General features: G+C 39.5%; 1 protein-coding gene across 1 annotated transcript in view; it reads left to right on the plus strand.

Annotated features, from left to right (window-relative positions):
- cacna1bb (calcium channel, voltage-dependent, N type, alpha 1B subunit, b) overlaps positions 1–13056 on the plus strand; it is a 161422-nt gene that overhangs the window by 63378 nt on the left and 84988 nt on the right. Inside the window, exon 7 of the mRNA XM_035668513.1 lies at positions 2398–2585. Within this exon, the coding sequence (XP_035524406.1) occupies positions 2398–2585 (188 nt within the window). The remainder of the gene's footprint in view (positions 1–2397; positions 2586–13056) is intronic.

Raw genomic sequence — 13056 nt, forward strand, 5'->3', positions numbered from 1 at the left:
TGAGAAAGCTTTTCCCCACTGCCTGGTGTCAACTAGAGTGCAAGGCGTAACTTGAGAGTTATTGGCTGCCAGCGTAAATTACATGTTATCTGTTTCTCAATCTGTTTCTCAGTGTGTGTGTGTGTGTTGTGTGTGTGTGTGGTGTGGTGTGTGTGGTGATTGGTGTGTTTCAACCCAGTCAGGGTGCTTGTAGTGGTGTGAGCAGTTGTGACAGCCTGCTAATGTACAGTACGTGTGTTATTGAGTTATTTTAGCCACAGAGTCACAGCAGGGTTTGATTAAGCTGAGCATCACCGGTAACAACTTTCTACATGAAGGTTGCTTCTTTGTATGTGTGTGTGTGTGTGTCATAAGCAAGTAATGCTGGATGAAGCCATAAAGTCCGTGTGTTTGCATGTTTTTTTTTTTTCCAAGTGTGTATTCATCAGGCTTACCTTCACTTGAGCACAAGCTTATTGAAGACCTTGGCTTCTGTCCTTTGCATGGTGGAAAATGGTTTCTTCTTCTCTTTAATTATCTCTACTGAGACGTTGCATTTAGATAAATAATAATGAGCCATTAATCCAGTTTTGTTTGGGACAAATACACGGACGGATTGAAATGGATAATTTCCCTTGTGACATTAATTAGATTATAAACAAACTCCACAAAGTCCAAAATGATTTAAGATCTTATGTAGTCTGCTGAAAATGTATATTAAGTATTGAAACAATTTTCAACTTACCAATATCCCATTTCCACTTCCACTGCTTATTGCATTGAAATTCTGTACTGATACTCACTGCGGTTCACTACAATATTTACAATTATTCCTATACATTTTTTCACATGCACATGAAATTGAATGGCCATCAACAACATGACACCGAAAAGCACACAGCACTATAAAATATGTACTTTACTTTTTTTATTATTTATTTTTTTTAATTTTTTTTGCAAGATTAAACATATTGAACTCTTTTTTTTATTATGTAGTGTTTTGTTTCTTGTTTTTCATCAGATAATTTAAACCAGTTTTAACATAAATAAAAGTAAGCAGGCATAAGACAAAGTTTTAAAAAGCAACATCAGTGTCCAATCACTGCAAATAGCATTTTTAAAAATGTTCACCTTGATTTTAACATTTTAAATTTTCACACCTTTTAAATCTAAATAAACACAAATAACATACATTTGTATTTAAAGAAAAAAATTAAATAAAACTCAACTTTTCAAATAGAGAAAATAGAGACCGGAGATGTTCCCTTATCATCCGTGGATGCTGAGTCCGGCTGACACAGCACCTGTCACTAGGAAGGAAAGGACATATTTCACTGGAGTGACACCTGAGGGATGTTGGCTGTGCAATCTGGCTCTGCAAATCATCGTTAAAACTTGGCACAACTTGTGATCGTAGCGTTATCCCTCATGAAACGTTGGGTGCACAAGGCATCTGTTATACTCAGCACATTTATTCTTTATTCTGATCCCCATCTGCTGACATGTGTGCCAGCACATCCTTTAAACAAACTCTCAGCATCCTCCATGTACTCTGGTACTATCTCTGTAACTCACTGTCACTTAATAATCGCTGAAAACCCAAGCTTTGCTTAGTTCGACCACATCCACAACAAGCTGACTAAACCTGAAAACACATCTTTTTCAAATTCACAACAGAGCACAATACTAATCAAAGTTTGCGTTACAGGGTTTCAAGACAAATGTGTAAAGTCTGACTTCTGACTTAATACACAACTGTATGTATCTTTACCTGAAATGCACATCCTCTACAATGCTGTGTGTGTGGGTAACATCAAGATTGGATTCGTCACACTGAGGTGTGCATGTAAAGACCAATAAGCAACACTGTCTGACTCAGGACTCTTCAGTCTGTGTTGTCTGCAGCGTGCTGGCAGCTGTAGCTGCAGCTGTGGTGCACCAGTTGATTCCTCAAGTATAATAAACTGGTTTGAATGAAAGATGTAAGATAAACTGTGATTACAATGGAGATCTCAGTTTTCAGGGGGATAGTAGCAAGCACACAATGACACAAAAATGATTTAGAGCTGTGTGTGACTTGTTGGGGATCAACATTAACTCGTCCCTCTCTGGATGTAGAATGTGGATGTGGTATCTACTGGATGTGTGTCCCTGGGTGTTTCCCCTTTGGAAATGTTCCCAGCATGACTGATGAGTAATTGTTAGGAGCTCATGGGACACATTAGAGCAACGTGAGGTAGCTGGAGAAAGCATGTTGAATGCTTGAATCATTCACTTCAAGATCTATCTATCCATCCATTCAGTAGATACTCTACAATCAGTTTAAATAAAATCCACCAAATTTACAAGTTCACCTGAAAACATAGAAATACATACAGAAAACTAATTCCCTTCCTCTCTTTATTTGTCTTTCGTCAGGTGAGAGAGCAGCAGACTGGCCTTGTGGTCTGGAGCCCCCGGCAAGGACTTGTCCCAATGGGACCGAGTGCAGGGAGTACTGGACTGGACCCAACTTTGGTATCACCAACTTTGACAACATCCTGTTTGCGGTGCTTACTGTGTTCCAGTGTATCACCATGGAGGGCTGGGTGGACATCCTCTACAGCGTGAGTACCTATGCACTAAAGACCTGTTGCTGTTTGTAGTATAAGCTTGATTTCTTGCTGGCAATCTTATCATCTTTGCTTCTAATGGCCAGAGTGCCATAAAATGATTGAACCTGTACGTTCCTCAGAGGAGGAACCTTTTTTCTACTGTCATCCTCAAAATGTGAAGGCATCTTCTTATCTGGAAGAGTGCCATTAATTTAAACCATGATGATTTTTTTATGATCCAGTGGACTATAGCAGCACCCTCAGGACAAGGTTTAGCCAAACCACTGGAGGTTAAGGTTAGACTAACAGAGTAATGTTGTTTTTGCCACCATCACTTCAATATTTTGGGTTGTAATGGATATTTCAGCCTCTAGGAACCACAGGTAAGAGTATAATCTAATAAAGCTATGAATAATTCATTCAGAAGGATTTTGTTGAGCATACACACTATTTTTCCACCACTCGTGCTTAACATTCATATAGAGGCACACATTTACACCTAGGAGCTGCCAACCACAAAACTGTTACCATTGAGCGGCTCCCCTGGAGCATTTGAAGGATTGGTTTGTTGCTGAAGGGCACCTTGAAGGTACTTGGTTATAAGATAGAGAGTGTTATTTATTCATTTTACCCTCTCAGATTTTCCATAGATTTAAACATCACACCCTCCACCTGCGAACCTTAGACTATCTCATCTTTGATATTAGCAGAGATGGTGAACAGGTAAACAAAGGCTCACTTCAGGGTGTCAATGTGCCAGTTTGGGTTCTGCATGGATGGTAGGATAGCTTATTTATTTGTTTATTTTGAACAAAAAAATGGGATGTCAGTGTGTCAGTACACTGTACAAAACAAAAGAAGGCAATACCAAAAGGGGAGATGAGCATATATAACATTTATAAAATATACATGTTCAAACAACAAATAGTTGTTTTTTTTATGCTTTTGAAGTTTATTTACAGAAAACTATGAATAAGGAACAAAAACCAGGACACGGTAGCAATTATGCAATGCTGTTAGATAAAATAAGAAGATTTTCTGTTTCGATTTAATATCTCAATTGTGTTTGCCTCTCTGTCGTAAAATATTCAGCAGCAGTGTAGCATGGTAAGGAAAGGAATGGAAAAATGCATGCACAAATCTGGGTGTCATCTGCATAAAAATGGAAATTTACATTCAGTTCCCGAAGGAAGTTCCCAACTGGGAGCAAGAAAAAAAGGGGAAAAAGAAACATGTATATGCGGCTGGACACAAAGTGGAGATGTTACGCCAATGAGGCTTGTATCCCAGACAACTGGGTCACTGGGACAATCCCCACCAGCTATACAAGTTTTTTGTACTTTTTCTCTCTGTCACCAACCCAAACAGTTTTGTTATCTAAATGCCAGCACCTCTGTGGTTTTTCAGGGTAGCCAAAAGCATGATAGTGCCTTTTAAAAACACACAATCCTAGAGCACAAAGAGAAAAACAAGAATCCCTAAAGGATGAGGGATGTCCAGCCAAGCAGAACTAAGAAATGTGTCTGGACCAATCCCACAATGGCTGTCTGACTCAGAGCTTCATCTGTTTTATTTTGTTTTTTACCAAATGATCTATGCAAAATTAAGCCTTGTGTATTGGACCTACAGCATCTGCTAAATGACGAGATACAACACAAGTTCCCATTTAAAGACAAAAACAAAGGATTTTCAGTGTTTACATTGCCAACAGCGGCTCACTGAGAACATTTTTACATTGCATGTACTAGTGAGGTGTAGGGGCTATCCCTGACTAAAGATTTTCCTCACACGTTTATGATATATAATTAAGTATTTAAATATAAATATTTTAACAGCCGCCTGTTAAATGATAATAGAAAAAGCATTAATGATTCTGAATGTTACTGAACAACCAGTATAACATCAACATCAACGTCTCATTGTTCAAAACACTGAATAAATAACTTCCAACTTCACAAAAACAAATACTGACAGACTTATTAATACAATGGATGATGTGTAACGTTACTAGTTACTTGCAAATTAACAAACAAAGCAACAAACTCACTCCTCTTCCTCTGTTTCATGCCTCTCCTGTCCCTACTTAATCCCGCTATGTCTTCTGTTCCGAGCTGACTATAATCAGTTGGCCTACGATGATCCACTCCGCTCTGGTTCTGTCGCTCATTACAATCCTGCTAATTTGGCAGTATTGCCCATTGGATCCCCCACTCCTACAATACTCTACTCCTACTACCCCTTCCATCAAGCTCCCAGTCCTCATACAGATAGTTAGTAGGGCAGCTAACTAGCTAGTGGCAGCAGCTAGTACAGTTGGCATATAACACCGTTAAGTGACTCCCTGTGTTACAAGAGAAAAGGTCTGTGTTGCAACAGTCCCATGATACTTTCTATATATACATGTGAAAATGTTGTGTGGCTGTATGGATAGAAGAGTGTGTCAGACGGACACAGCTGAAATGCTTTCTGTGTAGAGATGACGTTATTCATAAGGAATGATGGACTGTTGATCCGTGGTACAAACCTAAACTGCAAACATATTGTCTCATCAAAAACTACATAATCTTATGTGAAGATGAATTTCATGTAAATTTGAAGTCAAAGATCTCTGTGGACGGTCATGTTCAGGTACATTACCATCAGCTTCGTAATGTGCCTGATAACCAAGGCAGATTTAGTGGCTTTGTCTGTTTTGTGATGTAGATTTTCAGCGTTACTTTTAATGTCTTTCTAAGGTCTTTTTTCTGTTAATGCTCCAAAAAGTTAAAGTTAAACGTAAGATGGAAGCAGATGAGACAGGGCACTTTGATACTCTATTGGATGCTTTAAATGCATATTTGGTTATTAAAAAGTCGAAGTTAATGCGGCCATGGTGTATTTCTGTACACTCTGAAATCTGATCAATTATTCTTGAGCCATCACATTTTACTCGGAAATTATTTATTTGTTGCAGTATTTGCACTTGTACTTCTTATATATCTCTTCCTATGTTATCCTCTTTCCCTCTCCCTTATCTTCTTTTATTCCCTAAACACTTCTCCTTCTTCTTTTCCTGCCTCATTCCTTTCCCCTTTGCTTCTCCTTTCCCAGGAGATAACAGCTAACCGGCACTACACTGTGAGCCACTTACAGAGCCATCTTTCCTCCTCCTCCTCCTTCTGGTGCTGCTGAAGGAGAACATGNNTCTTCTTCTTCTTCTTCTTCCTGCTCTTCCTCCTTGTTTCACTCCAAACATCTCCTGTAGCTTTTTCTGGCTCATTATCCTAAGTGCTGCAGACACACACTGCTGTGATCCAAGAATGCCTTTTCTCTCAGTCAGTAGTTTTTCTTTATATTTCAATCTTTTTCTTTTCCTTCTGCTCAGAGTCATTCCTTTTGATCCACCAGATAATTTTACTGCAGCCTGTCTGTGTGGCTTTAAAAAAAAAAAATCTTAACACTATGTCTTCCTTGCCCCCCCCTATTCAACCAGTTCTTGTCTCTCTCTCTACTGCTGAATTTTCACCACCATTCAGAATCTATTTTCCTTCTTTTTTAAGGTGGGAGAGATTTTATATGGCCTTGTAGAGACCACTCACACATCCCGTTGAGGCAGACAAGGCTCATTTGGGGACTGTTTTGATTGGTCTGGTTGCTGCTCTTAAGATTTTACTTCACCACACTTAGACAGCTCATCAAAGAGTGTTTTCACAGTCCACAAGGAGCTTCACTGAAGTGTAACACCCTGCTGACACATGCCTGACACCTATACATCCATTTGTCTGTTTGAGCCTTTGGTGACTCACTCACTGTGCCAGTGGAACATCAGCCTATGGGCTTATGGGTGTAGAAAGTTCCAGTTATCCATTATAAGAACTATGGCCATGTTTGTGACTGGCTAGCAAGTGTGTAGACATGCTTTAACAGGACACCTCAAAAAACTATTGATATCAATCCCTGTGCAAGGTATATCTAAGGCAACTGAAGCAACAGTATTTTCTACAGTTGCTACTTGCTAAGGTTCTAGGGATGTCACATGAACCAATACTTTGGTACCAAGTCGATGCCAAAATCTAATTATAAATATCACTTATTTTATTTTTTAATCTATTCCTATCTCTATTTGGCTATGTAGTGTTTCCTTAATTCATCCAAATGCTGTCATATCATGTTGTTGGTCCAACATGCCCATTCCAACAGTTTTGGTTGTTAGAAAACAGTTGTCATTGCAGATCGGTTGTAAATGGTGGTTACATTTTGTTGATGCGTTTTGATTAACAGCACTGTTAGCAGCTCCTTAAGGTACCTGTAATTGATAGGGATGTAACGATACACTCAACACTCAACTCACCATTCGATACGGTTTCACGATTTTTTGTTCACGATACCATTTTCTCAACGATTGTTTTTTTTTTTATCAAAATGAGCTTACAGACAAATTTTAATGACCAAATAAAATGATCTTTTATTCTAGGAAAAAAAATCTTAGAGGTGCTTTCTTACAGAAACTCTGGTAAAACAGTTTTGTGTCCCTTAATAAAAAGTGCAACTTACATGGTCATTCTAAACAATAAACGTTCTTGCGTTGTTATGGGGCAGAGGAAGATGCAAAGCCTCTCGTCAAGGGTGGTTTGCCCCCTTGGCAATTTTCGCTCCCAGGAGGTGCGTAACGTTACTTTGTTTCATGTGGTGGCGGCTAATAATGCTTGCTGCATGTTGCTTGTGTTGCCGGTATAACTGTTAGCAGTCTCTTGCAATATTTACATGCTGTTTTGGTTTTGTCCTGTCGCATTTCTCACCGGTTGTATTTGTGTATATGGGAAACCAAAATGCCGCCAGACCAGGTGGATTAAACACCGCTCGTGCATCCTCTATTTCAACAAGTTTGTTGCCTACTGTCGCCATGTCCTTCCTCCGTTTCTGTGCCCCGTACCTACGTAAGTGACGTAAGTCAACGTGACTTGACGTCCTGACGTTGAACAAATGAATCACCAACCAGTGACTTTATTTCTTAAGATAACGTACCTTTTTCTCTAAAAAAAAAAAAAAAGAACGTATCCTTACTTCGCATCCGCGGATTCATCTGTCAACCGGTGCGAATCGTCACGCATTTGTACCGATTTTTAATCGTGTCACGATGCATCCCTAGTAATTGACCATCAGAACAGGCCCGAAATGTTCCACAAAGTTTTCCCAGAAGAATGTGGCGAACAAAGGAAATAATAGGCGAAACCATGACAACGCTATGTAGTGGACAAGAGCCATGAGTGTATTTGTGTGAATGCAGTGGAGCATGCATGTATGTCATATATGCATTAATATCTTGAGTCTACGAATGTAGATGCACTCTTGGTAAAGAAGCAGGGGGGAGGGGGAAGCATAAAGCCAGAATAGCATTCAGGCGGGGGCTCTATTCTGTGGATTATATACTTTCTGTTACCCAGCGTTAACCTTGCAGATTGATGACTATGCTACTTCTGCCCCGAGGGGGATCGCTCAGACCTTCTTCTCTAATGGTGCAAAGGAAAATGCAGAGTTCCCCTCCCCACCCTCCCTGTCATTACCATCCTGCCCCCTCTTCTTCTTCTCTCCTCATTACTTCCTTTCTGCCGTCCATCCCCCCACTTCCTTCATAACTTCACCTCCTCCAGCGAGGCCACGTCCCAGGATCCTGTGGTCTCCCAGCAGCTGATTTAGTGGAACGCAGCGCTCCTTTCTGCCATGCTATTCTTCATCTGGAAGGAGTGGTGACAATGAGGACACATTCAGACCAGCTGATGGTGCGAGCATGTTCTTACAGGTACCAGTGAGAAGATGAAAAACCCACCAGTGCATTGGTACTTTGTTAGTCGTTTTGCAGAGGGTTAGGCTATCTAAAAAATGTCGTTTTTGCCTCAGTGCAACATCATCAGGCAGTTTTTCAAATCTACATAGTATATTACCACAGTTAATTTCAGAGTTCTAAAATCTTGTCTCATTATTAGTATATTATAGTATTAACTATATCTATTAGTCTAACTGGCCTTCCTGTTTTCTCTCACTGAAACCTGTAACAACGTGCCCACACCAACTCTGCCCCCTGCCTTGATTTAACACAGAGCTGGTTTGATCTCTCGTTAATGCCAATGTGTCTTGGGTTACGCAATGCAAGTTTCATTGGAATGAATGGGTACAATACAAGCTACAAAGTATTTGCATTTATTGGATTGGCTGAAGTTATGTGTCGTCAAGAGACTTTCCTGTCTTTTAATCTTATTGCGCAAACAAGCATTCATTAACATTTTCTTTTGCAGATTTGCGATGCATTTGAAATCAAGATTACGTTTCTTGGCGAAACTGTTCTTATGCTTAGGAGATGGCAAGCCCAACTCAAGCCCTAGTACATGAGGAAATCCAAGTCTTTACACAGAGTGAGAGAGCCTGGGAAGGAGAGAATGTCACCAAACTGAGTTGATGCTCTTTTTTGATGGTTTAATCATGAATGGAGCAGAGGAAAAGTGAAGGCGGTGCAAAAGAAGAGAGATTTCAGCTTATGCTAATGATCATAATGTTGCCAGTTGCTGCAGAGCTGTGCTTTTGACTTAGCTAAAGGATCCTCCCATCAGTGTCGTCTTTAGCGGCTAAACCCCACGGTGGGTGTTACTGATATGCAACTCCAGTGGGCTAAAATATAGTGGAATATGCATCCAGAAGTTCAGACTATCCATATCCTTCAACATTTTTCTGTAATTTGCTGGATTTTCCTATATTTCCTCTCTCCCTACATCCACTACATTTCTCCTGTTGTGATAATTATTGATAATTACTTGTCTTTCCCTGTATGATTTTTATTAGCTCAGTATTGTTTTTCAGCATTTGCATACAATAAATGATTAGAATTTCTTCTGTGCCTAAACAGAACATGCCATATCATTCATCCTTCCTTCAGATCCCATTTTAGATATTGTTCGCCATGTTATCGCCAACCAGCAGCAACTACATCAGATCTGAATTGTGAAGTCTGAAATCGTTCTGTCGTACGGGTCCCTCTGTACCCTGCTTTAGATGAGGCTCGGGAAGTATGAGAATTTGGTTAAAACCTTAGGGAGAGATCATGATAATGTTGGTAGGAAACAGAATACAAACAGTGATCTCCCCTGTCAAAGTCGCACATTTTTTTCACCCAACCATCCACCCTGAACTACTTCCCATGACGTTTGGCAGGGACTGTAAGAACTTCACACATCACTTCTGTTTTTGTTCTCAAGAGCTGACAGTCATAACTTACACACTACTGTGTGACCAATGCCAAGTAAATGTAAACAGAGTTTGTTTTAGGCCTTTGAACACATGAGAAATGCTTTTTCTTTCTCTGTTTTTCTGTAACTTTGATCAAAACCTTCCTCTAACCTTAACCAAGCAGTTTTGTGCTGAAACGGAAACCAAACCAAACCAAATGAATACTGCGTGTAGGAGAAACTACGGTGGCTGCAAAACTCGCCAAAAAACGCCAAAGCCCCTGTCTAAAGCCAGTGTTTTTTCCATTCTGGGCTACTGTAGAAACATGGCGATTCAACATGGCGGCCTTTGTGGAAGAAGACACGCTCCCTCTGTAGATCATAACATCTGAGTCTTAGGTAACGAAAATGTGATGCTTTTTTTTTAGCTGATTATAGACCAATTAAACCTATGCACCAATGCACAAAGACAAATTTCTTGTAGGTGTAAAAACTTACTTGGCAATAAATCTAATTCTGATTCTGATTCTGATTCTGATGAAAACATACCTGTGACTATTATATTCAGTTTTTGTCAACAGATCCTCCTAAATGTTACACAATGGACCTTTAAATGGGAATTCCACATACATTCATGCTGCATATGTGAAAAAAGAGTGATCTCACTTGAGGTGGTGTCGACTGGGGCTAAGGACTACTAAGTCTGAAAATGGACTTGCTACAAAAAGATTCCAGAGGACATTTAATGCCGTTCACATTAAACAAGGGTCTAGTGTAACAAGCACAGTTCAGAAAATCTTCCTAAAGTAAAGAGAAAATGTATGTACCACAGTCTGACTGAGTAAGAACAAAAACAAAAATATAGTGCTTTGAGATTATGCCACATTCATTCCAAACACTTTTCTTGTGTTTTTGATATTAAAAATAAATGCCTCATATCAAATTTCTAAATTTGCCTAAAAAGATTCCAATAAAATTAATAAAAACAAAAATATTGAGGCCTACCTACATACAGTTTCTCAAAACACAAGACTTTGACAGCTGTGACAAAACTCAGGTACCATCCTGACACGATCCCACTATGCCCATCTGTCTCCACTAACACTATTTTGTACCAGAAATGCCATGACAGTGATTTACAAAAGACAGCAAAGGCTTGCATTGATTCACACTGCATGCTGCTGTAGCTCTCAGCCAGTCAGCGGGGAAGTGACACAGTTGTAGCAGCAGCAGGATGTGTGGGTGGTTTCTCAGCGTTGATAATGTGGCAATCTTCATTTCATGCCCCGTGATTTTATTACATTTCCTTTGTCTCTCCTGGCGACCCAACGGCTGCCATCAAATTAGAAGCGGCCCTAATTACCTCTGCTGTGTCATGTTCAGGCTTAACACTGCAAGAAATGTACACGTCACTTCATATTTTTTTTTCTCTTAACTGATTGTTGTATTCAAATCTTGTATTTGAATTCCTAAAAAGATTTCCTTTATCAGCCTCTTACTATAAGAGATGGGATTTTCAGTTACTTCACATGAGAGTTTAATGTATTTGTGTTCTACTGTCTGGTTTGGCGTGTGCCAGGTGCTGTTGGAAAAAGGTGATGGCATATGTTTCTGGCTCCACTCAGACAATTAACAGTTCGAAGTTGTTTGAAATCTGGTCAAACCACACCCACACACTTGTTCAAGCAGATTAACTGAGTTCTTAGAGTTAATCTCTTCTCAAATAATTATTAAGGGCATTTTTCTCACTTAAAGGACCAGTGTGTAGGATTAAGTGGCATCTAGCAGTGAAGTTGCAGATTGCAACCAACTGAATACCACCTCGGTAGATAAAAACGACTCATTCTAACGTAACGAAAACTCAGCGATTCTAATTTTCAGGTGATACGCTGATGAAAACATACCTTTAAATATTAGATAAAGATTAGATTATAAATATTAGACCTTTAAAATTTGTTATTTAGTCTTTTGAAACCAAGTCTTGAGGTGTTTCAAACAAGAAGATATCTGCCATTACACTTAAAACTTGTTATATTGTAAAAGAAAGGGGACATTGTCTAGATTTTTTAAATGTATTTTGTAAATGAATTAAATATCAAGCAAAGCAAGACAGTAAAAGACTGATAACTTTCTGTAGTCAGTGGATATTTGTGCACCTTATGTACCTGCTATTAGTAGTGTTACATTGTACTGTCACATTGATCCACTGAGATGAGATGCTAGGGGTCACAGGCACCTTTTCCTCTCACTTCATTAGAGCCGTTAGAGCCGTGTGAGTCGCAGAGACAGGTGCACCTTGACCTTGTCAGGGTGACGTCTTGTACTGTCAGGGCAGTTGTGGTTCTTGTCAAATCCTCATAAAAAATAGAGCAGCACAGAGAGACAGTTAGGTGCTGTGCACATATATATAGTGTATATACTGTATATATAGTCAAGGCTGTGTGTGAATCCTTTGGAGGTCCACTGTGAAGGATTTCTAGTTGCTAACTTTGTGCGTCTGTCGTTTGGGGCAGGTAGAGTACAGCAGGTTTATTGGAGCATGTTTGCTGAAAACAGCTGGCTGCTGGAAACAAAACTGATGAGATTGAACCATTCAGTAAATGTGGCGTGAAACCAAAACCCTCAGCTAAACGAGACTGAACGTCAGTGCGAGTAACCCCATTCACACATCATTTGATTCATTATTCATATTGGAAATTGTTAAGTTACAGGAGTCTGTTAGATGGGGAAGTAAGTTGTTTTATAAATCTGATGCAAGACAGGTAAATTGCATTATCATGCATTAAGTTATTAGAATTTCAGAGGAATTTCTATTTTTTTTTGCTACTCAGGATGTAGAAATGTTCCTAATGAGATAAAAGACCTTTAAAATCCACTAGTCTGGATACCAGACTTCAGCTTGTGAGACTCGTTGGGTACTTTGATGTGAAAGGAACTTTATGTCCACATTTAAGTGGTCAGCCTTTTGAAGTCAAACTGCCTGATTAAATATGCCTAAAATTAGCCTGCAGCAAATTAATTCACCGTCAAAAGAGGAAAATAGACTCAGAGAGAGACGAAAAGATCCACAAAGTCAATTTATCCAGAAAACTGTTTTGACATATTCTTCTTCTTCAAGCAGCTCTCCCAGGACCTTTTGCTCTCTGTGCCACCAAACCCGTTGAACACATTCACATTCGCTGTGAAAGTTTCAGGACTGTAAGGAGCTGCAGAATCAATTCAGAGTGGCTGTCTTCATCTCAGCAGGCTTTCCTTGCCATCAGAGAAAGGTTGTGTGTGTGTGTGTG

Source organism: Morone saxatilis, unplaced genomic scaffold (assembly GCF_004916995.1).
Source record: "Morone saxatilis isolate NCDOM2014 unplaced genomic scaffold, NCSU_SB_2.0 Contig21, whole genome shotgun sequence".
NCBI lineage: Eukaryota > Metazoa > Chordata > Actinopteri > Moronidae > Morone > Morone saxatilis.